This window comes from Rhinatrema bivittatum, chromosome 1 (assembly GCF_901001135.1).
Source record: "Rhinatrema bivittatum chromosome 1, aRhiBiv1.1, whole genome shotgun sequence".
In the NCBI taxonomy this organism is placed as follows: Eukaryota; Metazoa; Chordata; class Amphibia; order Gymnophiona; family Rhinatrematidae; genus Rhinatrema; species Rhinatrema bivittatum.
The window spans coordinates 513,361,319-513,386,448 of NC_042615.1; the positions used below are offsets into that span (position 1 = coordinate 513,361,319).

General features: G+C 45.3%; 3 protein-coding genes across 5 annotated transcripts in view; 1 reads left to right on the plus strand and 2 right to left on the minus strand.

Annotated features, from left to right (window-relative positions):
* The window catches only part of UXT (ubiquitously expressed prefoldin like chaperone), a 41,787-nt gene extending 35,678 nt beyond the window's left edge, over window positions 1-6,109 (minus strand). For both annotated transcript variants that reach the window (XM_029611946.1, XM_029611937.1), the window contains exons 1-4: window positions 5,948-6,109; window positions 3,802-3,987; window positions 2,250-2,331; window positions 265-332 (exon numbers count right to left, since the gene is read on the minus strand). In XM_029611946.1, coding sequence (XP_029467806.1) covers window positions 265-332; window positions 2,250-2,331; window positions 3,802-3,878 — 227 coding nt within the window. In that variant the 5' untranslated portion in view covers window positions 3,879-3,987; window positions 5,948-6,109. The remainder of the gene's footprint in view (window positions 1-264; window positions 333-2,249; window positions 2,332-3,801; window positions 3,988-5,947) is intronic.
* A 39-nt stretch (window positions 6,110-6,148) lies between these two features.
* LOC115096796 (ER membrane protein complex subunit 3-like) lies at window positions 6,149-19,511 on the plus strand. Its single transcript, XM_029611925.1, has 8 exons — window positions 6,149-6,475; window positions 6,724-6,781; window positions 16,678-16,771; window positions 16,942-17,046; window positions 17,512-17,593; window positions 17,701-17,780; window positions 18,026-18,108; window positions 18,430-19,511. Exons 1-8 carry the CDS (start codon window positions 6,321-6,323, stop codon window positions 18,559-18,561), a joined length of 789 nt encoding a protein of 262 aa, XP_029467785.1. The 5' UTR covers window positions 6,149-6,320; the 3' UTR covers window positions 18,562-19,511.
* A 631-nt stretch (window positions 19,512-20,142) lies between these two features.
* USP11 (ubiquitin specific peptidase 11) overlaps window positions 20,143-25,130 on the minus strand; it is a 165,297-nt gene continuing 160,309 nt past the window's right edge. For both annotated transcript variants that reach the window (XM_029611904.1, XM_029611911.1), the window contains exons 20-21: window positions 22,786-22,874; window positions 20,143-22,203 (exon numbers count right to left, since the gene is read on the minus strand). In XM_029611904.1, coding sequence (XP_029467764.1) covers window positions 21,982-22,203; window positions 22,786-22,874 — 311 coding nt within the window. In that variant the 3' untranslated portion in view covers window positions 20,143-21,981. The remainder of the gene's footprint in view (window positions 22,204-22,785; window positions 22,875-25,130) is intronic.

The following is a 25,130-nucleotide window of genomic DNA, read 5'->3' on the forward strand; positions in this document are numbered from 1 at the left end:
GAAATATTTATTGGTTTATTGATGTTTACTTTTGCTCCTTGATTTTTACTGAAAGGAAGAGTTTATTACTTATATATGTATGAAAATGATAAAAATAAAATAAAATAAAAAAGTATTGCAATCTTCAAAGAATCTAGAGCATGTGCAACTATGTGGTGGGGCTGTACGCTCAAAAGGGATTGGTGTATGGATTTTGGCTCCAAGGGGCAATCAATGGAACACATTGAGATAAGTAGGTCACTGGTCTGGGAAGTGGATACGTACACTTCTGCACAGACAAAGAAGTTACAGCCCAGGTCCACTTCTGTCTTCAGAGCTTTGTCATCCAACTCCTGCCAAGAAAGTAACAGAAAAGCATACTCAGATAAGTTTCTTGTTTGGAGGGCTGGAGGATGGGGGGAGCAGGGAAGGAGACAGAGAGATCATTCTGAATCACAGAAATATGAGGCTGGAAGGAATCTCAAGAGATCATCTATTCCATTCTCCTGCTTCCAATAGGATTCACTGTATCTACGCCATGTTAGGTAGCTATACGTCTTAACTTGGTTTTTAAAAATTTCCAGTGATCGAGATTCCACCCCTTTTCTGGAAAACTTGTTCCAGTGCTAGACTACTCTCAATTACAAAGTCCATCCTATCATCTAACCAAAATCTTCCAGTTGCAATTTAAGCCCTTCTCTTCTTGCTCATTCCACACTGAAGATGGAGAACAAAGGAAAATTGGGTCTTACCTGCTAATTTTCGTTTCTGTAGTACCAAGGATCAGTCGAGACCGCTGGGTTGCATCTCCCTTCCAACAGATGGAGTCAAGAGAAAAAAAGCTGAAAGGCACCCCCTCTTACACTGGGGTGCCACCTGCGATCCTTCAGTATAATCCATACCATAGCAGAATGAAACATATCATAAACCCTCAACATAAGAACCAATGGCTATATAAACCACCTAATGAAAAAACTGCATAACTTCTGGAACTTATGTACATGGAGGGAGTACTTCCATATGCAACGTGAATGCTGTCCACTTGAGAATTTTCTGCAGAATGAAAACGATAGTGGATCACCCCGCTCCCCTAATCGAGCTACCATCGCCCCTGGAGAGGCACCGGGTGCAGAGGCCTGCACAGCAGAGGCGCGAAGCTGTCTTTCCGCAGGCAATGCATCTGGATTGATGCGGCATCGGGGAGAACAGGGAGGCACCGGAGAAGATGCGACTGCGAAGGGACTCGAGTGGCAGATGAAAAAAAAAAACAAACTGGCCGAAAACAACCCAGGCCCTTAAAAAGGTACGCAGCCGCTGCAGCAGCCAGCAAAAAAAAAAAACAAAAAACTGCAGAGAAGGCCGACAGGCTGCTCCTTTAGTTTTTTTTTTGTTTTTTTTTTTAATCTGGACCAGGGGGTGGGGTAAGAAAGAAGGGGGGAGGGACCAGACCACTGGTAATCCCCCCAAGGCGCCTTGTAGAGTCATCAACCCCAGCTTCTCAAACCTGCTACCAGTGGGGATGGTCTCACCAGGACCTGCCTACCCCTGTGAGGTTATGGTTTGTCCTGCTTGATTCTGAAATTACTATTTATTTTTATTTTTTTGGTAAGAGACTGTCTCAACCCCAAGATCAGGGCAAGACTGAAGGGTTTGCACCACCTCCATCTGTTGAAGACAGAGAAATACTGAAGAGATGAAGATGGCATACCAGGTTAAGAGGGGGTGTCCTTCAAGTTTTTCTCTGTCTCCATCTGCTGGAAGGAAGGCATAACCCACAGTCTGGACTGATCCCGGTACGTACAGGGAACCAATAAAGGCCAACTATTCCAAACAGCCTCAGCACTCAGCATGGTGGTTAAAAAATATATAGAGAGCACCACTGCTCATTTGAAGGGTCATTTTTTTCTTTCCAGAGTTGCAGCACCCAGATTCAGCATGATGCTCCCCTGTGGAAGTGAACCTTTGACAGTGCCCTTTTCCCCCCAAGAATGCAGCTGCATACTTCAGAAACATTGTTTGGTTCACATAGGAGTTTGAGAGTTTTGGGAGGCCAGGAATGAGAACATCAAAGATTTGCTGTATGGAATTTTCTTCCTATAGGCAGTAATTACGGTAATTAATAAGCAATAGTAGCTTGTGATCTATCTAATGTTTGGGTACTTGCCAGGTACTTGTGACTTGGATTGGCCACTGTCAGAAACAGGATACTGGGCTTGATGGACCCTTGGTATGACCTAGTATGGCATTTCTTATGTTCTTATGATGCTTACCTGTAAGCGTTCAATGGTATTCTTTAACTGCAGGTACTGAGCTATTGTCTTATAAATTTCATCCCTCTGTTCCAGAACTTTACTAGGGAAATAAAACAAGAAGACAAAGAAGGTAAAATTGAAACTGCAGCAGCAAAACTGGGAGGAAGGTTCTGTATCCCTATGCCAATCCCCCGAGTCATCCAGTCCCCTGAAAATAGTGATCTCAAGGTGACAGGTTCTGTATCCCTGTGGCAATCCCCTGAACCCATCCAGTCTCTTCAAACCAAAGACCTATAAGTGACAGGTTCTGTATCCCTGTGGCAATCCCCTGAACCCATCCAGTCTCTTCAAACCAAAGACCTATAAGTGACAGGTTCTGTATCCCTGTGGCAATCCCCTGAACCCATCCAGTCTCTTCAAACCAAAGACCTATAAGTGACAGATTCTGTATCCCTGTGGCAATCCCCTGAACCCATCCAGTCTCTTCAAACCAAGGACCTAGAAGTGACAGGTTCTGTATCCCTGTGGCAATCCCCTGAACCCATCCTGTCTCTTCAAACCAAAGACCTATAAGTGACAGGTTCTGTATCCCTGTGGCAATCCCCTGAACCCATCCAGTCTCTTCAAACCAAAAACCTAGGAGTGACAGGTTCTGTATCCCTGTGGCAATCCCCTGAACCCATCCAGTCTCTTCAAACCAAAGACCTATAAGTGACAGATTCTGTATCCCTGTGGCAATCCCCTGAACCCATCCAGTCTCTTCAAACCAAAGACCTAGAAGTAACAGGTTCTGTATCCCTGTGGCAATCCCCTGAACCCATCCAGTCTCTTCAAACCAAGGACCTAGAAGTGACAGGTTCTGTATCCCTGTGGCAATCCCCTGAACCCATCCAGTCTCTTCAAACCAAAGACCTAGGAGTGACAGGTTCTGTATCCCTGTGGCAATCCCCTGAACCCATCCAGTCTCTTCAAACCAAATACCTAGGCGTGACAGGTTCTGTATCCCTGTGGCAATCCCCTGAACCCATCCAGTCTCTTCAAACCAAAGACCTAGAAGTGACAGGTTCTATATCCCTGTGGCAATCCCCTGAACCCATCCAGTCTCTTCAAACCAAAGACCTAGAAGTGACAGGTTCTGTATCCCTGTGGCAATCCCCTGAACCCATCCAGTCTCTTCAAACCAAAGACCTAGAAGTGACAGGTTCTGTATCCCTGTGGCAATCCCCTGAACCCATCCAGTCTCTTCAAACCAAGGACCTAGAAGTGACAGGTTCTGTATCCCTGTGGCAATCCCCTGAACCCATCCAGTCTCTTCAAACCAAAGACCTAGAAGTGACAGGTTCTGTATCCCTGTGGCAATCCCCTGAACCCATCCAGTCTCTTCAAACCAAAGACCTAGAAGTGACAGGTTCTGTATCCCTGTGGCAATCCCCTGAACCCATCCAGTCTCTTCAAATCTGTATCTCTGTTTTAATTTTCTGAGCCCATCCATTCCCCTGAAACCAGTGACCTAGAGGTGACAGGCTCTATAATCTACAAAATACAATATTAGGAGGATCATTCTCCTTACCTCAAGTCTCTCTGCAGCACTTCACTGATGAACTTCTCATATTCCAGCACCTTCTTCTGCAGCAGAGCAGCCTCCATTGCTTCCTCCCCCTCTCCTTTTGGTGTTTCTGCAGGGAAACGTTTCACGTCTCCTATATCTGGCTTGTGGTCTTCTGCCCTGATTCTGCTATTGTCTCTTTGGGTAGCACTGGGGAATGCATGAAAGAAAAATAAATCAGTAATAAAGAGGAGAACTTCTCACAAGAAGCTGAAGACTGCATAAACTGGGGTTGTCCCTATTGTATCTATGCAGTTGTATTTTTATTTTTCTGTCAAAACCATTACTAACTCAGCTGGTCCCTGATGACAGAGTTAGGGACCTTCAATTTCAGTTTTTATTTTATTTTTCACAGTAATTTATCAGTGTTTATTACAACAAGAACAAAAAAAAAACCTGAAAAAAATGATTGTTTTGGAGTTAATGTAGTTTTTGTTCCTGTAATGAATGGTGAAATTCCCAGTAAAAATAAAATAACTGAAAACAAAGGGTTTTACATTGAATCAAGGAGTTTTCCAAGAAATCTGCATGTGCAGCTGACAGCCAGGCCAATTCCTCAGGCCAAAAATGCTGTCTCCCCAGTAGCCAGAAGTATGCACAGCATGAAATGCCACAAATATTCTTTTCTCCACTTCAAAAAGGGGTGGGGGGGGGGGGGGGGGGGGCCGGGTGCAGGGATGGTAAAGTATGTGCAGGAATTCAGTGACAGTGGTACAAAATTTACCATGGCCTTTTCTGGTCCCAAATTTTCAAAGAAAAACTCTCTGGGATATTTCCTTTTCAAAATTAGCTTCCAGGTCTTGCAAGTTTTCTATAATGTTTTAAACAAGGGAAAATAATACCGCGAACCAAACTAACTTGCAGGGTCATTCATCAAAATGTGATAACGCTAGCGCATGGTGCGAATGCAAAATTTGGGAAAGGGCAGGATTTATGAAAATCAGGGGCAATATCGCACCGTACAATAGCATAACGCATGCTATCACACAGTTTTACCTGAAAAATACTACACCATTTTTTCCTGGTGTTAAGCTGTGCGATATGACTAAAACTGCCTTAACTCAATTCACAATAAATTTTTCAAATTGCATTTCAGACATTTCTGAGAGAGAGAGAGAGCGCCAGTCAGCCTCTGGAGAGGCCCTCACAGTGTGCAACAATTTATATGCCTATAGGAAGGCCATCTAATAGCTCAAGGTGAGGTGGTGGTTTAGGGTTTAGAGGCCAGTTTTTCATTCAGAGTGAGACGTACGAACAGCACAGTACACCTTGGTTAAGATTTGACATCATTTGGAGTGAGGAAAGTACAAAATTTCATCTTTGTGAGACTAAGTTATCTCGCCCTAGCTTGATAGTACCCTGTTATATAGAGTCCTCAAGCTAGGGTGAGAGAACATAGTAGAAATGTTATCTTTGTGAGACTTTCCTCAATCCAAATGAAGTCAAATCTTCACTGTTCTGTTCCTACGTCTCACTCTGCATGAAAAACTGGCCCCTAATCCACCACCAACACCTCACCTCCAGCTATTAGATGGTCCTCCTATAGAGATATAAATACTTGACTACTATGACAGCCTTATAGATAGTCTCTCTCTCTCTCTCTCTTTTTCTTAGCGTGGACATTATCCATGCGTTTTTATAGCATTTTGAGGAATCTAGGGGTTGTATTGCTTTAAAGCAGGAGTGCACAGCTTCCGTCCTTGAAAACTACAAAATGAATTTGGTTTTCAGTACTAAGCTGAAAGTAACTTGGTGCTTAAACCAAACAAATCTTTTATGTTGGTTATCCTGAAAACAGAAGCAGTTTGCGGCCAGGATTATGCATCTCCAGCCTTAAAAATAATTCTTAGTGGCAAAGGCACTTTTATATGCATAAAACACGAAAACAGCTCCGGGTCACCAGGATCCAGTTGAACCAGTTCTGATTTCATCCCAATACATACTGGAGGGGGTTGGTATCGTGATGCTTTTAGTGCCTCACTGAGAAAACCTCCACTACAAAAGGGTACTTAACGTGAAAAAGAAATAAACTCACAAACTGAATACATTAATAAACGTATTGAATAACCAAACTTCATAAAATATAGACACTACTAGCAAGTGAACATACCTGAAAAAAATAAGTGCTTAGAGAGGCGAAACAGAACTCAGAACACTCTCCACTCTCACAATCCTCCTCCTCCCAGCAGAAATACAATTCCCACAATACATCATACGTCCCGCCTCTTCCGGAGCTGCAGACAGCTTCCGGTCACCTGTCAAATTCAGCGGCTTTCTTCTCCTTCTAGCCGATCTGTTGCGTCACATCCGTTCTGGATTGGCGATGCTGTATCCGGTACTTGCTCTCTCGGAGCAGTTTCTCCAGTTATCTAATTAACATTTCGCGGTCACGCTACAATAGCACAGAGAAGCGAGAGAGAGAGAGAGCAAAACTCTGACGGAGACGTCGCAGGAAGGCGAGTGTCGGGTGCGGCGGCGACGAGATGGCGGGACCGGAGCTGCTGCTGGACTCTAATATCCGGCTTTGGGTGGTGCTGCCCATCGTTTTCATCACTTTCCACGTGGGACTGCTCCGGCACTACGTGACGCAACTGCTGCACAGCGACAAGAGGCCGGAACGGGAGCAGGTGTCAGATAGGTATATACACCTCTCTTCCCGGGGCTAGGGCAATGACAGATGGCCAACAAGTTGCCCTCGACCTCTGATTCCAGCTACAGCTGGTATCCGAGCTGCTTAATATTAGGTACAGCAAGACAAGACTACAATGGGAGAAGGTATCTGCTACGTAGCCCTTACTCCCTAACCCTTGCAGGTAATGTTTTGCATCTGCTTGGATTTGATGGTTAGCAGATTGATGTGCAAGCCTTTCTCTCTCTCTTTTGTAGCCAGGTCTTACTTCGGAGCCGGGTGTTGAGGGAGAGCGGCAAGTACATCCCACGGCAGGTAACATAGTAAATGATGGCAGAAAGAGATAAATGGTTAAGTCCACTTAGTAAGAATTTTCAGGGATTGTGTTACTCTATGTAAGTTGCTCCATCCTTTGTGTTTAGGTTTGTAACTACTTGTATATATTAACTCAGTACTTCATTACCCAGCTAGGGATCATTTGTGTTTATGCTATGCCTTCTGATACGATGTTTTTCTCCACCAATTCCACTGAGGCTTTCCAGTCATCCATTATGCTTCTGTGGAAAAAAAACCGTTTTGACTTTGGTCCCTTGGCATATCATATCCCCTAGTTCCAGAACTTACTCGCTATTGAAAAAGGTTTGCCTGGTGTGCATTACTGGTACCTTTCAGGTCCTGACCAACATTGGTCTCAGGATATATCATACATCCCCCTCCCCCTACTGCCAGTGTATTGGAAAGTTAAATACAAAGGAGCTGATGCAATAATTGTATGCAGAAAATAGGCGCTCAATGTTGAGCGCCCATTTTCCTAATGTGCGCCATCAATATTTAAATGAGGGGTCGTGTTAAAAAGGAAGCGCTAGGGACAAATATGCGTCCCTAGTGCCTCCTTGGCATCAGGCGCTCAGGAGAGGGGGCTGTTAAGCGGTTTGGGAAATGGATGCTTAATTTATGACTGTTTGTTTTCCCTACTACTGGCATATACATGGCCTGGACCATATATTTTGTGTGTATTGGGCTTCCAGACTTTTTTCTTTTTTTTTTTTTTAAATCATTAAACTAAATACTACTTGGTTTGGTTCCTCCTGCTTAGTATCACAATGATACTATTAGGAATCACAAAGAATTTTTCTTTTTTTCAAATCGCCCTTGCGTGTGGCATACTTTTATACCAGCTCTGGGCTGGCGTAAAATTTGCCACGTTGCAAGAGCACATTGACCGTGTGGAAAATGTATTGGATCCCAGGGATTAGGCAATAACCTTATCTACATGAATTTACATGTGATGAGCACTATTAGCTACATGGTGATTTGGATACGCTAATCCCCATGTTGGAACAGGGCTTTTGAATGCATGTTGAATTGCATATTAAGCCGTACACAGCGGCTTGCACACAGTAGTGCATCCCCTCCAAAGTTGCTATGCTCATTCACAAGTAATGCCTCACCCTGCATCTGTGCTGTCTTGTGCTTTGCAGTCTCATGCACTGAGGACTGTGTGATGTACCCTGCCATGATTGAACTACCTTTCAGAAACCTGGGAGAGCCTTGTCAGTGGCAGGGTTTATCTCCCGAAACATTACTGGATAGCTCTGCATTGTGACTTGGGTACTAACATTAAAGGCTTTTGTTGCAAGGCCATGAGCTTGGGACCTAAACCATTGCTGTAGTACTAAGGCTGCTCTCCATTGCAGAATGATTATTGCAGGAACTGGTGATGTAGGTTGTTTTGTGTATATTTGTGTTTGAATCTTAGTGAATTTTGCGATTATGCTTATGACTCACCTTGAACTGTAGTTAAGTGTAGGAAATAAATCCTTTTTAAACAAATACATTAAAAAAAAAGGTGCTGGGTAGCATATTGCAGAGCAGCAATCTACTCACCAGCACATTACACCCCAGAGCCAAGGTGTTTCCAGTTCTCTGAAACCCTGAGAATATGTCAGAAATACTTGTCTGATTGTTAGTTGTGAATCCAGGTATTCACAAATCTAACATGGTGGCAGCCAGGCTGGTGCTAGAATTCAAGCATACTTAGGACAGATGCAGAAAATTGGGGCATATGTATGGCTGGTGACAAAATGGAGGGGGGAGGGGAGGGGACATAAGATTTGCCATATTAGGTCAGATCAAAGGTCCATCAAGCCCCAGTATCCTGTTTTCAACAGTGGCCAATCCAGCTCATAAGTACGTGGCAGAAACCCAGATTAGGTAGCTAGATTCCCTGCTGCTTATCCCAGGGATAAGTAGTGGATTTCCCCAAGTCCACCTTAATAATTTTTATGGACTTTTCTCTAGGAATATGTCCAAACTTTTTTTTTTTTTTTAAAGTTAAATGCAGCTCCATTAATAGCTTTCACCACAGCCTTTGGCAATGAATGCCAGAGCTTAATAATGCATTGAGTAAAAAACATTCTCTTACATTTAAAACTAATATCATCTAGTAACTTCATTGCATGTTCCCTAGCCTTTTTGCTCTTTGAAAGAGTAAGAACCAGTTGTGTGCTTGTTGCACTCATTATTTTATAGATCTTTATCATATCTCCCCTCAGACATCTTTTCTCCAACCAGAAGAGTCCTAACCGCTTTAGCCTTTCCTTATTGTCATGCCAGCCCATGAGCCCCTGTGCATTTTAGGCCACTGGTTGGATGCTATAGGCACTTGTGGGCTTGTTATGAGAGGGGTGATAAAGAAGGGGAGGTCTCGTTCCTGAATATTGTAACTAGTGAGAGACATTACAGAGCACCATAGTAATGACAGCACAAAAAAGACCAAATGGTCCATTTTGTCTGCCCAGCACTTTGCTTATGGTAGTAACTACTGCTCTATGCAAGTCCCTCCCCCCCCATGAAAAAAATGTTATACTATCCTTTTCTTTAAAGATGCTTAGGGTTTGTCTCATGCTCTTTTGCATTCATTAAATGTGCTTGTCTTCACTACATGTTGTAGGAGGGCATGCCCCACATCCACCATATTCTCTATGAAGAGAAAGTTCCTGATACTGGTTCTTAGTCATCGCCCCTGGAGTTTCAGATCTTGAGCCCTAGTTCTACTTTTTCCAGTAGAAGAGGTTTGAAGTTTGTACATTGTTGACATCTGTCAGATATCGCCCCTGTACCTCCTTTCCTCCAAAGTATACAGATTTAGATTCTTCCTTATAGGTCTTCTGATAGAGAAACCACACCATTGTGGTTGCCCTCCTCTAGCCCGTTTCCATTCTGTCTCGATCCTTTTTGAGATATGATCTCCAGAACTGAACATAGTATTCCACGTGAAGCCTCACTAAGGATTTGTACCAAGGGCATTATCACATCCCTTGTCCTGCTAGTTTTACCTCTTGCTGCAGCCCCATATCTTTCTGACTTTAGCTATCCCCTTGTCACATTGCTTTACCACTTTCACAGCACCAGACAGAATCACCCCTTTCCTGCTCCGTGTACCTCCTACCACATAACTCAGTTCTGTACCCCATGTGCACTTCTTGGCCTTGAATCACAGTTGCCAAACCTTCGACCACTCTTCAAATTTTCTTAAAGCACTTTCATTCTCTCTACTCCCTTCAGACATTTCCACGCGGTTGTAGATCTTAGTATCAACCACAGAAAAGGCAAACTTTTCCTTCTATCCCCGCCACAACATCGCTCACGAAGATATTGAGCAGAACTGATCCCAAAACGAATCCTTCAGGTACTCCACTTAGCACAGTTCTCTCCTCAGAGTAGGTTCCATTTACCATTACACATTGTTTCCTGGTAGTCACCTTGATACATACACCCAAGCTTCGTTTTATGCATGAGCCTCCAATGTAGGCGCGTAGCTAAAGCTTTGCTGAAATCCAAGTAATCACTTTGAGAGTTCTTCCTTGATCCAGTTCTCTTGTCGCCAAGACCAAAAAGTCAATCAGATTTATCAGGCAGGACCTTTTCCCTGGTGAATCCATACTGCCCTGGGGCCATCAACCACCCAACTGTAAATAGTTCACTATCCTTTCCTTCAGAAGAGTCTCCATTAATTTTCCCCACTAACAAGATGAGGCTAACTGGCCTATAGGTTCCTTCCTCATCTGTTACCACTCTTCTCCAATCACATGGCACCACTCCCGTTTTCAGGGATCTATTCAACACTCTTTCAGTGGACCCGCCAGCAAATCTTCAAGTTGCCTCAGTATTCTGGGATGTACTTTATCTAGCTTCATGGCCTTGTCTACTTGCAGGTTTGCTAGCTCTTTCCATACATTCTCTTCTGTAAATAGGGTTGCATCTACTCCATTCCCATCCATGGTCTTGTCAAACTGCAACTGCCCTTCTCCAGGGTCGACTTTAGTGAACACCGAGCAGAAATAATTTATGCCATTTCTTAGTCATACTCCACACATTCATCACCTTTCAATTTCACTATACCACTACAGGTCTCCCTTCTTTGATATCTGAAAAATGTTTTGGTGCTTTACTTCTCTGGTAAAGCTGTCTTGTCCTTTTCTTTTCCTGGTTTTCTTTCTTTCTTCATCTCCCTCAGTTTCTCCAGATATTCTTTCCTGTGCTCTTTTTGGGATCCTTTATAAATGCATTTTTTTGCCTTTTTTCAGACACTGCCTTTGAGATCTGTATCTGTTTCTTTCTCTTCTTACTTTTCTAACAGATGTGTTGCCTTTGTAATAGCTTTTTTTTAATTTGGCCCATTGATGTTCCACCTCACCCATTGTTTCCCAGTCTTTTAGTTCTTCCTCCATGAACATCCCCATTTCAACAGTCCACATTTCTGAAATTCAAAACTTGGGTCTCCATGTGACTCTCATATCTTATTTGCGATAAACCATACAGTCTTGATGATCCATTCACCCCTTTTCCTCCACTACCTTCTTTCTCCCAAATGTGCTTAAATTCTTCCTCAGTACTTCTGCCATGTTTACTAGTAGGTTTTTCTAGGCATCCACCAGTCTCTTAGGGGAAGAAGTATCTCATATTTTTTTCTGAACCATCCTCCAAGCTGTTTCATGAATCCTTGTCCTTCAAATTTCTTTTTGTATGGAAACTTCACCTTTCAGTGCTTTATTTGAAGCCTGTCAAATATTGAAGAAATTACTTACCTGAGGAGGTCCCTGTATAGACGTAGGCACAGAGGGCTCCCTGCAATGAGCCTTTGCATGTCTGCATACCATGGTCTTTAAGATCATGAGAGGTCTTTAATGAGTAGATGTGAATCGGTTATTTACACTTTTGGATAATAGGACTAGGGGGCATTCCATGAAGTTAGTTTTAAATGTGCTACTTACTAATTGGAGAAAATTCTTTTTCACTCAATACACAAGCTGTGGAATTTGTTGCCAGAGGATGTGGTTAAGGCAATTAGTGTAACTGGGTTCAAAAAAAGGTTTGGATAAGTCCATTAACTGCTATTAATCAAGTTTACTTAGGGAATAGCCATTTCTATTAATTGCATTGGTAGCATGGGATCTTCTTGGTGTTTGGCCTCTGCTGGAAACAGGATGCTGGGCTTGATGGATCCTTGGTCTGACCTAGCATTGCAATTTATGTTCTTATGGGCGTCTTGGCCAATCCATGGCCACTAGTAGGTTCTACCTTGCGGATGATCTTGCCCAGTAGTGGCCATGGGGGGAAGGCGTACAGTAAGTCCTCCTCTGGCCAGGTCTTGACAAGGGCATTGATCCCTTGGGAGTGCAGTTCTCGTCTGCGGCTGAAGAACCTGGTATCAACCACAGCCTTCCAACTGATAGTAAATCACTGGGGCCTCCCAACCATGGACCTACTGGCCACCTCTCTCAATGCCGAGAGAGGTGGCCAGTAGGTCCATGGTTGGGAGGCCCCAGTGATTTACTATCAGTTGGAAGGCTGTGGTTGACACCGTCCATTCCCCAGGTTGAGGCTTTCTCAGCTGAGGAAGTCTGCTGAGACATTGTCTTTCCCTGCGCTGTGGGAGGCCGAGATCCCTTGTAGGTTTACCGCCACCCATGCTATGAGGGGGGTCTATCTCGAGAGACACTTGCTGGCTCCTGGTTCCTCCCTGGTGGTTGATGTAGGCAACCATTGTTGCGTTGTCCGACATCACTCAAATTGCTTGCCCTGGGAGCCTGTGGCTGAACTGCAGGCATGCTAGTCTGATTGCTCGAGCTTCCAGGTGGTTTATCTTCTATTCCGCCTCTTCCTTGTTCCATTGTCCCTGGGCCATCAGTTCCTGACAGTGGGCTCCCCACCCCTGAAGGCTTGTGACTGTGATGAGCGCAGTTCGGTGGGAATAGGCTTACGCCTCTGCTTAGATGTCTTTCTTGTAGCCACCACTGAAGCTAAAAACATACCTCTGCTGGTAGATGGAGGCGAATAGAGTAGTCTTAGGACAGTGAGTTCCAGCGTGATAGTAAGGAGTGTTGGGAGTGGCTGCATGTGAGCCCTTGCCCACGGTACTACTTCCAGAGTTGATGCCATGACCCTGAGAACCTGAAGATAGTCCCATACTTTGGGGCGCATAGTGGTCAGCAATCGGTATACTTGTTCCATCAGTTTTCTCCTTCTTGGGGAAGGGAGGAAGACCTTGTTCTGTTTGGTGTCGATATGGGCCCCTGGGTACTCTAAGGACTGAGAGGGCTGGAGACTGCTCTTGACCGTGTTCACGACCCAACTGAGTTCCTGCAGGAGGTTCTTGTCTCTGTTGGTCACCTGAAGGCTCTCTTCTGAAGACTTCGCCCAGATCAGCCAGTCGTCTAAGTAAGGGTGGACCAAGATTCTCTTCTTTCCTCAGTGTTGCCGCCATGACCATCATAATTTGAGAATGTTCTGGGGCAGTTGCCAGGCCAAACGGTAGCTCTCGGAACTGGTATTGGTGGCCCAGTACTGCAAAACGTAGAAAACTTTGGTGGTCTTGATGGACTGGGATATGAAGGTAGGCCTTGGAGAGATCCAGGGAGGTTAGGAACTCTCCCTGTTGCACTGCCATTGAGTGGATAGTTTCCATGCGGAAGTGTAGGATCCGCAGATGATGGTTGACATTCTTGAGGTCCAGGATGGGTCGGAATGACCCCTTTTTCTTGGGCACAATAAAATAGATAGAATAGCGCCCTGTTTTTTGCTGGGGTGTAGGCACCAGAGTTACATCCTTCAGACTGAGTAGTTTTTTTCCGTGTGGATTCCACTGTCTTGAGGTGGGAGTGGCAGGATGACATCATAAATTTGTCCCGAGGGATGCTGTGAAATTCCAGAGAGTAGCCTTCTCGTATTATGTTTAGTACCCATTTATCTGACGTGATCTCAACCCATCCTTGGTAGGAGAGTCAACCCCCCATTTCTTCTTCCTGTGGATGGGTCGGCCCATCCTCATTGGGAAGCTTGGGTTGATCCTGACCCTGGACCTGTTCCTCTCTTGGGTTGTCTGTTCCGAAAGGACCGAGACCTCCCTGATGGTAATGGTGCCTGGAACGACAAAGTTCTATAGGGTCAGAAACATTGGGAACCTCTGCTCCTAGGTCTTTTTCCCCTGGGATCTTTCCCCCCTGTCTTCCAATAGCTGAGGCACTGGAGATTCACCCCACTTGCAGGCTAACTTCTCTAATTTGCTTCCGAATAAGAGAGATCCTTTAAAGGGCATTCTTGTGAGATTCGCCTTAGAAGTCGTGTCTGCAGACCAGTTCTGCAACCATAACTGCCTTCTGGCTGCCACTACTGCGGCTACTCCTCTGGCTGAGGTACGCACCAAGTCTGAGCTTGCGTCCGTCAGGAAGGCTGTGGCAGGTTCAATCACTTCTCCGGCATATGTTCCGGAATTATCTACCTCTCTCGAGAGAGAGAAGCAAGCATAAGCAATCTGCAGTGTCTTAGCTGTTGTGTCGAAGGCTTACTTAAGGATGGATTCTAATAGTCTATCTTGAGTATTCTTCAATGCTGCCCCTCCCTCAACGGGAATGGTTGTTCGCTTTGAGACGGCGCAGACCACTGCATCCACATTCCGAAAACGCAGGTGTTCCTTGGTCGCTGGTTCCAGTGCGTACAAGGCTTCCAAGGCCCGACCTCCTTTAACGTTCGCCTCCGGGGCATCCCATTCCAGGTCAGTCAGTTCCTGGATAGCTTCCAGCACTGGGAAATAGCATGAGGCTTTACGAAGGGACAACGAGATGGGGGTTCTTTTTTGTTTCTGCCAGAGTCTGGGAGACAAGAGCTGGCAATTCATCTTGGTGGAAGTGAGCCACCATCATCATCTGTGGTGTCTGAATCCCTGTCAGGGACATTCTTGGTAAGGCGGGGCTGGTCACCAGGTACCTGAGCAGGGCCGGGAGGGTCAGGTGCTCCCGGCTGGGATTCCATCCAGGTCATGGTTGGGGCTACCTGTGCCTGAATGAAGGCTTACAGCCCCTGGATCTATATTAGCTCCAAGAGGAGTCTGAGTAAGCGCCACTGAGCTGCCCTCTCGTGGAGAGGACGCCATTTCGGAATTGCTTAGAGCTGGGGTGCTGTCAGATGAGGAAATTCCTGACCCATCTTCTGACTGTAAGGACCAGGCTTGGATGGTCCTCCCTGGGCTTCCTCGCAGTGCTGACACAGACAGGACTCCAGTTCAGGCTGTGCAAAGGGAGTGCCTTCTGAGCTTCTTTGCCACCAGTGCCATTGCCTCTGTGTATAATCACACAGGAATTATGTGCAGTGTTATTCGTGTGTGTATCTGTGCATGTGGCTATGTTACCAACACGCAAGTTGGGTGCACTGACCGTCTGGCCTGCCCTGCGTGTACCGATGGCCAAAGGGGGGAAGATGGTGTCAGAGACCACAGAGAGAAAAATGGCGTTGCCAGGTGTCACCACGTGGCTGTCTCACTTAAGCTGAAAACGGGGCCTAGCCCATCGGGGGCTGCTCAACCTGGTTGGAGCCTTCCCTTGTTACCTCGCCGGGATAGGTATGGCTCGTCGAGAAGTAGACCAGAGAAGACTCACCGGAGTCCCTCTTGTTCTCTGGCTTTAAGAATTTAAAAACTTACCTGGTCTCAGTGCTTACCGGCCAAGTGCAGAAACTGTCTCCAGCTGCAGGGGGAGAGGGCTTTGGCCTTCACCACCTTGCTTGACTTGCACCCGCTGCCTTTCAGCTGCTTCAACGGCTAAGTCCACACCAGGAACCAGCTACTTGATCAAGGCACCTCTGAAGGGTCAGAATCACCTCAGGAATTCTCGACTGGGGGAGGGACCCTTAGGTATCAACGCAGGAGAGTGGGGCCAATTCTTTAAAGGTAAATTATTTTTTTTTTATCCCGCTAGCGAGAGAATAGTGTCCTCATTTGCTAGGGAGACTGAGAGATACTGAGGAGCTGAGGTCACTGCAGGGGTATAGCTAGGATGACATCAGCTTTGAAATCTGACTCAGTCTCCCATCTGCTAGCAGAAGAGCACATAACCAACTGGTCCTGAGTCCATCTGGCTACACGCTAGGAAATTGAATATTACTACATCACCCTTCCCCTTCTTTTCACCAGTGAAGTCCTCATCTGCCAACAGTTAGTGTTACTGTGTAGGAGCAGTTTGCACAGAGGTTTCACTTCCAATACTCACAATTTCTCAGTATGTCTTGTAGATGTCAAGTGTTGCAGCTTGAGCACCTTACTAGGAGTGAAATAAAGCTGGCAACCAAAATTCTTCTTAATGAGAGGTTTTAATGGTCAGCTTAAGAAGTGGGGTTCATACTGCTCTCTTTTTGGCTCAGGTGAAGTGTATGGTCTGAGGCTGGTTCCTTTTCACCAAGATTGAGAACATGTCTAATTAAAATGGGGTGGGGATAACACCCTGCCATCTGACCTTACTAAGGACAAGGCTTAAATAGATTTAGACCTTGGCCAAAAAAGGAGCATTAAACTTCTTTTCAGAGTGCTGGCGTCTTTGGATTGTTACATGTCTTCTGTCATACTTCTCCCGTAGAATTTGTGGTCAAGCTATCTTGCCTAGCTGGATTTAAAGGAGGTTTGGAAAAGTTCCTAGAGAACAAAATCCATAAATATTAGCCAGTTAGAGTTGTGGAAAACCACTACTTATCCCTGGGCATAAGCAACAAAGTATAGATCTACTCTTTGGGATCTGCTGGGTACCTCTGAATGACCTAGATTGGTCACTGTTGGGAGTCAGGATGTATGGTTTGATCCCGCTTGGCAAATCTTGTTTGTATGGTTTTTCTTTTCCTTTCCCCCCTCTCAATCCTCTCCTTTGTCTCCCTTTCTGCTGTAGTCTTTCGCCATGAGGAAACATTATTTCAATGACACAGAGACTGGGTTCTTTAAAAAGACAAAGAGAAAGGTAACCCCCAAGAATCCAATGACAGGTGAGTGAGGAAGTGAAGAGACTAGGAGGGTTGGGATATATGGACAAGACTGGGGGGTAATAGGTTCACTTTATATGAGCAACGAGGTTATTCTAGTATGCATATGCTGAAGATTTTATCTTCTGTTGTGCTTTCCTCACACTGACTCATCCTCTCCCTTATGGTTTTAGATCCCTCCATGGTCATGGATATGATGAAGGGGAACTTGACCAATGTCCTTCCCATGATTCTCATCGGAGGTTGGATCAACTGGGCTTTCTCTGGCTTTGTGACAAGTAGGTGCCACAAATGCAGGGGAAAGAAGGCTGGCCTTTTCTCTATTAAATGTCAGTGGCAGGGAGGGAAAAACTCAAGGATACCTATTTTGGCAAGGTCCATCTTATGAGGGACACAAGTCCTGTGTGGCACTTAAAACACTTCTTCCAGAGGGAGATATTTTCCTGAGCCACCAAAGTATTCAGTCCAACCCCCTACATATATCCAAGTTTCTACTGCAGTGCAGGCCCTGATATACCACAAGTGAAGCATCAAAGTTTACTTAGGGAGGAAATCCATGCATATACAAGGATTTAGAGTGCTTTTTGATGGGCTTGCTTACTGAACTGAGTGACCTTCACCCTCACTTTTTGTGGGTTTGGGAGCAGGAAGGTGGGATGTGATTAATAGAACAGGGCAGGGCCTATGATTGGTGGGATGGGCATGTAACCGCATGTTTTTTTTTTTTCATTTTCTCCCCCCAGCTAAGGTCCCATTCCCGCTGACGCTCCGCTTCAAGCCCATGTTACAGCGTGGGATTGAGCTGCTCTCCCTTGATGCCTCCTGGTAAGAGTTGTGGAACCTTGCTGGCGGGAGAAGCTGCCTCTGTCTTGCCTTGTTGGTTTCTCCCTCTGACATGTGCTGTACCCTACTTCTCCCCTTTTGGGTTGTAGGGTGAGCTCTGCCTCCTGGTATTTCCTGAATGTGTTTGGGCTGCGAAGCATGTACACACTGCTGCTTGGACAGGACAATGGTGAGCCGGGTCTCCCTATCTACTCATCCACCTTCCATCTCGGGATCTGTGTGAGTGAGAGACTTTAGATGAGCCACTTTAGCTCCTATTCCTCAGCAGGACTGGGGGAGGGGCATGTTGTCTTCCAGATGTGGCTATGTACGTGCTGTATAAGTGCTGACCCTCACACCGACTGTTACGTAGGGTGGGCAGTAATTGGTGCTGGGCTGCCATTAGTATGTGGTGTACTTACTCTCCCCCTGCAGCGGCAGATCAGAGCCGGATTATGCAGGATCAGATGACAGGTGCAGGTGTGATAATGCCTCCAGACCCCAACAAAGCTTTCAAGGTGAGATAAGCCCCCTTTTGCCAAGAAGCTAGCATGCTGGTGGGAGCAAGTGAAAGGGAAGGAGGCGATGCTAGTGCTATATCTCTGGGTGGCTAGCACAGGTCAAGACAAAGTTCATAGAATAGTTTTTGTTTTTTTTTCTTTTGCTCCTCTCTGGCTCCTGGCTCTTAAGAATAGATATGAAGGCAAGAGGTTCTAACTCAAGATTCAATATACTATTTATTGGCTATTAATTGGTAAAAGGAAAGAGGCTGTACTTTATGCTCACCTGTCTGTCTTTCTACCATCCTTCCCCCCCCTCCCCCGCCCCTTTTTGCATAGGCTGAGTGGGAAGCATTGGAAATTGTGGAGCATCAGTGGGCACTGGAAGATGTTGAAGAGGAACTGATGGCCAGGGATTTGAATTTTGAGGGGTTCTTCAGCCAGGAACCACTGGCATGCACTGCTTTCTGAACCTGCCACTTCCTATGCCAGATTGCCCAACCCTGTCAGACCAAGGGATGGTAGCAGAGCTCTGTTGCACAGCCCTAGCCCTATAGGAGTTTTCCTCCATGTAACAGGAGCAGCAAGCTGGGGATGGACAACTCCTTTGTTTTGGGGCCTCAGTGTAAGACTGTTAGCTATTCCAAATCTGTGATTCTCAAAGGAGTGCCTTGAGTGGATCCCTGCAAACGTCAGTTTAGCAATTGCTGGGGTCAATCGTTGAGTAGAGATCCTTGTCTCTATTTCTCCCCTCACTACAGAATTATTAAAGGATAATGTATTACAGAACACCAGTCAGTACAACTTTACCTCTTTAAAACATGATCTCGGCTCTTAGAGTTGAAAAAGAGAGGATAAGACTTTTTCTAGGTAATCAATAGTTGTAGCAGATGTCACTTATAATGACCTAGAATATTTCATAGTTATTTTGATTACTTGTGCCCACTAGAACTGTTAGGTATGTATTTTCACCACTCTCTTCTTTGCCCCTGCCTCCCTCCCATCACATCAAAGTAGTTTACCTAGGTTAAAGCATGAGTAGTGGATTTGGTTGTGTCTTGTGGGCTGTGTGGTAGCTGTCTGGATTATTTTGACGTGCTTCTGGTACAACCCGCAAGAAGAATTACACGTTTTCCAAACATCAGCACTAAAACTGGTATACAGAATGCTAAACCATAGTTCTAACATGTAACTGTGTGTAGAGGATAAGGAGAAAATATCAATTTTTACACACACTTAAGCAGAATCTTTGTCAAGGGAGTATTTTGCCAAAAACCAAACCAGCGTGTTTTCTTTAATGCATTAGTGGCAAAGCTGCTGCTAAAATGTTCACTACATTGCAGAGTTAGGTGGAGGTTGATTTTGCTTGCACTGGCAGCTTAAAAGTTTAGGGATTTTGTTAAATAAACTTTGGTGATAAAGCCCTGTGTAAGAATGTTCCTTTTTGGTGATGCTTGTGGGCGATACCCTGCCTACAACTATTCAATTTAATTATGCTTTCAGTGTTACTATGCAGAAGCAATTGATCAAAAAGCTCAGGGTTAACCCTTCTTTCCCATCCAGTAAGGAAACACACTTCTACTATCACTTTCAGGGACTGGTTTAGAACTGAGAGAAAGAGATAGACCCCCTTGAAACACAGTATGTGACAGATCCAAGCCACAGGGAGATAGCAACTCACCCAAGGACACATACAAATTCATTGATAGAGCTGAGATTAAAACTAAAGTGACTCATTTGAGGTCATGCAAGTGTGATATAGCCACTGAATTAATACTCACACAGTCAAGTTTTAAAATGCATTTTTCTTTATATACAAGTTTGTCTTTTTTATTTTTAGAGCATGCCAAAAATATTTTCTACAAACTTCCAACAACAGCAAAGGAAAAAAAACCCAGCATCTTTTTGTGGTGCTTTTTTTTTTTGTTTTGTTTTTAGTAGGAAAATACAATATGTGCTTTGAATTAACATAAAACCACACCCCAGCCTTAAGCAGCAGTATAAACCCCCTTATTGTGTGCCTGTCTCAGCTCTAGCTTTTCTCTCTATTGGTCTTAACTCCTGGCTCTCCATTTTTTTTTTAATTTTTTTTTTTAATTAGGTATGTATTTTAAGTTGGGTTTTTTTTTTTGGAGTGATAAGAGGAAGAAGGTTGTGAATAAAATCATTACAACTGTTCATACTAGGATTAGGGATGGGGCAGCTCAAACTTAAATACTGCCTCAAAAGAAAAATCCAAAGATGGGGAAAAATAAATGTAAACCTCTTGGAGTTAGGCCTACAAGTGCAAGATGGTGTCAGAACACCCCAGGCCACAGCCTTGGCGGACATGAAATACATGAGATAAAAAGCTATGCCCATCACTGTCTTCAGATAATTTGTATGTTGGTCCAGTACAAGATATGTTTATTCCCTGCTTGCTCTTCTCTCAGAAGTTCCTGGATCTCTAGGTGTTGCACCCCCCAAGCTTAGCTTTCTGTTTTCTCAGCAATTATTTCTGCTCTAGCTGAAGGAACAGTTAAGGGAACTAAACAGAAGAGTAGACAGCCTCCTGGAACTGGCAAGCTAGGACTTCTGATTATAGCTAAAAAGGACCAAGTATGGATCTGAGACTAGATGTACTTTAAAAAAAATGTTTTTTGAAGGATATAAAGAAAAACACCACCAGCTAGGAATCCTGGCACTATCACTTTCTACCTAACTGCACTCCTCCTGTCTGTGTACAGCTGCATTTGTGTTATACAGAACTGTAAAACTGTATTGCTTCTTAAATTTTTTTACTTTTCAAGTAGATTTTGTACATTTTTGTCACCTCATGCCAAGCCTGTCTAAATTAAACTTTAAATTTAGGAATTCTAAAAATAATGGGGAAAGGCTTGAGCTGGGTGAGGTAGAGAAGAAAGTGGAACAGACACTATTAGGCTGAACGATGATGTGCAAACTTCTTCCTATGCCTGTGAAACAGGTGGGGAGGAGACAACTTCTGAAGCCTGTGAAAAGCTTCATACAAGATGCTCAGTGCTCATATACAGAGTTAAAGTTTTTGCACACATCACAGTAGTGGTTTCTGGAGAAATATTTCTGCCTTATACACAAGATGAGTCTGCAAGCCAAACTGTTGGTTCCCTTGCTCAATTCCCTTTTTAAACCCACAGCGATGGTCTACTTGGGGTTACTGATTCCATATGAATCCTTGAAGGACTGAGGAGTAATGCTGGTGGACACAGAGTGGAAGACTGCCCCTGTCTCTTTTGCTGGTGAATTCTGCCATAAGCCACATAAAGCTCTCCATCAACCATTAGAAAGAAGAGGGAGCATTAACTAACCCACAGAGCACCCCTAATAAATAGATGCCCTTTGCTGCAATATGTTGGGAGAACGTTTTTAGGATAGTAGTCAAATAATTAAAAAGTGGTTCTTCCAAAATAGCAAGAGGCTATATATTTTTGGTGCTATATATCGATATATACATCCATGCTCACAGGGTTATATATATCCATATATGCACACATAGCTATATATACATATACAGACACATACATGCATAGCTATACATATCAATATATGTATAGCTATATACACATATGTATCTATATAGACGTATCTGTATTTACATATTTGTGTTCTTGTGCTGAAATCCCCTCTTCTCAACCCTAAAATGGTATCAGCTCTCTTTCCTCAGATGTTGATAAAGACATTTTGGTGAGGAGGGGGATCTGCTACACTACCCAATAGGAATTATTTCTAAATACAGGCCTGAGAATCACAGCCAATCGTCTCCCTGCTTGTTGAAAACGACCAGCAATTCAAGTCTTCGAAATACAAAGATATAGACTACTCTGGCGCACCCCAGCCCCCTCCCCAATCAGCGGAGAAGGAGGGGGGAGGTGGTCAGTCGACATCCATAGCCTCACTGCTTTGGCAGGTGTTTACTTTACAGTCATGGGAGTTGCAGGTAGTCATGTCATCTGAGATGCTGCTACAGGATGTGACGTCATCTGTGTCCTGATCTGCTGAAGTTACAGTGCTGTGGCAGCAGGGTTGCTGAAGGGACAGCGTGGGCTGGCAGATTTTGTCCTGCCGTTGGTAGAAGAGCACATAGGCAGCTTTGGACTGTGAGAGGGGAGATGAAAGAGCATGAGTAGGGTTTGTACAGAATTTTGAAGAACAGGAAAGCAGCTATCAAATCTAGAATGGCTGAAATACTCCATTGTTCCTATGCTGCAAAGGCTTGCAGAAGTCTTGGGGTTGCAATTATTTTTTCTCTTTCTTTCCCACATCTCCCTCCTTTTTGTTTTTCAGGCACTAGTATTGTATGTTGAATAATAAAAAAATCTGAGAACAAAGCTTGCTGACCATAGACTAACATAAAAAATGTCAATCAAGTATTTCTACTAATTGTGAGAAACCTGTGCAGGAAAGCAAGAGGCATTCTTCACAGATTTAATCACACAAATGTGTGCTGCTTTAAGGGTGATGCCACAAACCATCTTTCTCCTGGGATTTCAGATATGATTAAGCTTTGCAAAATTCCGAATATCTGCACTTGGGCATAGGAAGCATTACAACAAGTTACACTGGAATATTTTACACATTGTCTGCATGGCATTTTCCAAACCCCATGTAGAGGTGTCCCATTAACCAGCATCTGTAGCACATATAAACTTAGGGCCCCAGAAAGATCAGAAAACTCACCTCAATCTGTCTCTCAGAGACAGCAGACACACTGCTGTCATCGAAGTACCACCACTGACCAGTGTCTTTATTCCTTGCAAACGTTGTATCTAGAGAGGCAGAAAACAGGATACACATGATATCAATATCCTTGCTTATGATGTTCAATCACAAAACATTGATATTTAACAGAAATAGAATAAGTTCCTGAACATACCCAGATCAGTCCAGACCAGTGGATTGTGCATTCCTACCAATAGATGGAGTCAGAGAACAAAAACTTTGGGCACTGCTACATAACAGTGTGCGCACTTCTGCAGTCAGTTAAAAAAAAAAAAAAAAAAAAGAGAGTAGTGAATTTGCTTCCCGAGGTGTTAGGCACCTTGGTGGGCCAACCCTCAGTAGAAGCTGGGCGTCCAGGGGGTTGGACTCTCCTGTCTGAGCTTCGCCTGCAACGGTCCAGTAGATTTGAAATCCAGGGGTTCCTGGTTCTCTCGACCACTGAAGAGGCTCCCTGTCCTCTGGTCCTCCTCAGACTCCTTGGATAGCTGAGTAAAGTTTAAAAAAAAAAAAAAAAAGGTTTGGAAAAAAAAACAAAACTATATAATGCAAGATCTTCTCAAAGTAAGAGGAGTCTGATTTGGGGACGGACCGGGCCGTTTTTTTTTTTCCGGCACTCCATTTGGAGAGGAGGGAGTTGGACCCCCTTCTGATCTTGTCAACGTCCTGGGGCTCCAGGTAGCTGGGAGGGGGAGGCCTTCGCACGCGAGGTAGGCCGCATGTTTCTGCTCTCGGTTCTGCTGGCGAGCCGTTATGAGGGCATTTTTGCGCCTGCAAAGAGTTTATTTTTGGCTCCGGCTGCCGCATGGAGGCTCCTCCACCAGAATTTCCCCCTTTGCCAATGACCTCGTGACTGCACAGGCCAGCTCATGGTGCCTCGAGTAAAAATGCCGACATGCTGTGCATGTGGCATGGCAACACAGGTCCTGGATTCTTTTTCCCTTTGTGCGGCCTGTACTTCGGGGCAGGAGGGAACGTAGTCTGGGAAGAAGCCTGGCAGGCAAGGGCTTCGTTCCTCAGGGCCGATGCCTCCATCAGCAGAGGAGGAGGGCTCACGGCAGAGGTCAATGGGAGGAGGACGCCCCTCCCATTCTATCCCCTGTAGAGCAGGTTTGCTTCTTTGGGGATGACTCTGTGCTACTGGACCCCCCAGCTGAGGGGAGTGACGACTCGGGGGAGTTCTGTCGGAGCCTCCACCCAAGCAGGTATCCACGGGGCCCCCGGACCTTCAGCTACTTCAGCTACTTTCAGCAGTCTATCCTCCACTCGGGCAGGGGGCCCGAGTGGAGGATAGACTGCTGTCTCCACTTGGACATACCACGGTCTCCGGAGTAGATCAGGATCTGGGACTCACCCATGATATGGGCGATGGGAACCAGGTCGACCCAGACCTGGATGATCTGCCACTCTCAGAGGGTGATGATCCCAGCGTGGTGCGCTTGTTTAAGGGTGAGGAGCTCTGGCCTCTCATCCCCCAGATCTTGGAAGTCCTGGGGATCAAGGTGTCGCAGGAAGAGTCCAACAGCGAAGGAGTTAACCCGGTCCTGGATGGGATTCGGGGACAGACGACTTCCTTCCCGTTGCCAAAGAAGGTCTGCAAGCTGGTGAGCCGGGAGTGGGACTCACCAGTTGCAGGTTTGAAAGTGGGTAGAGCGATGGCGAACCTTTACCCCCTATCGCAAGATGTTTTGTATCTTCTGAAGGTACCGAAGGTGGATGTGGCGGTGTTTGCCGTGACTAAGACGACCACCATTCCTGTGGCTGGGGCTGCTGCGCTGAAGGACATACAGGACCGCAAGCTGGAGATTCAGCTGAAACGAGTCTGAGGTCTCTGCGCTGAGTCTCCGGGCGGCTATTTGTGCCAGCCTCATGCAGACAGCCTGCCTTTGTTGGGTCCAGGAGGCGTCTGCGGCTCTGAGTGCTGAGGGTGGTGGGGCCTTGCAGGCCGCGCGATTGGAGGCAGGTGTTGTCTATGTCGCAGACACTTTGACTTGGTTCGGACCTCGGCACATAGTATGGTATCTGCTGTCATGACTCAGATTCCTCTGGTTGCAGAATTGGTCAGCAGATTTGTCTTCCAAGTCTCAACTCTGTAACCTCCCCTTTTAAGGGCAAGCTTCTCTTCGGGGAGGACCTGGATCAATTGGTAAAATTACTTGGGGAGTCCAAGGGCAACCGGCTTCCGGAGGATAGGAAACCTTCAGGGAAGGTTTTTCCCCTCGAGCTTGTTTTCGGGACTCTCACAGATTTCACACTGGTAGGTCTTCAACTCCTTCGGGGTCCAGGCCGGCCCCGGGGCATCAGCA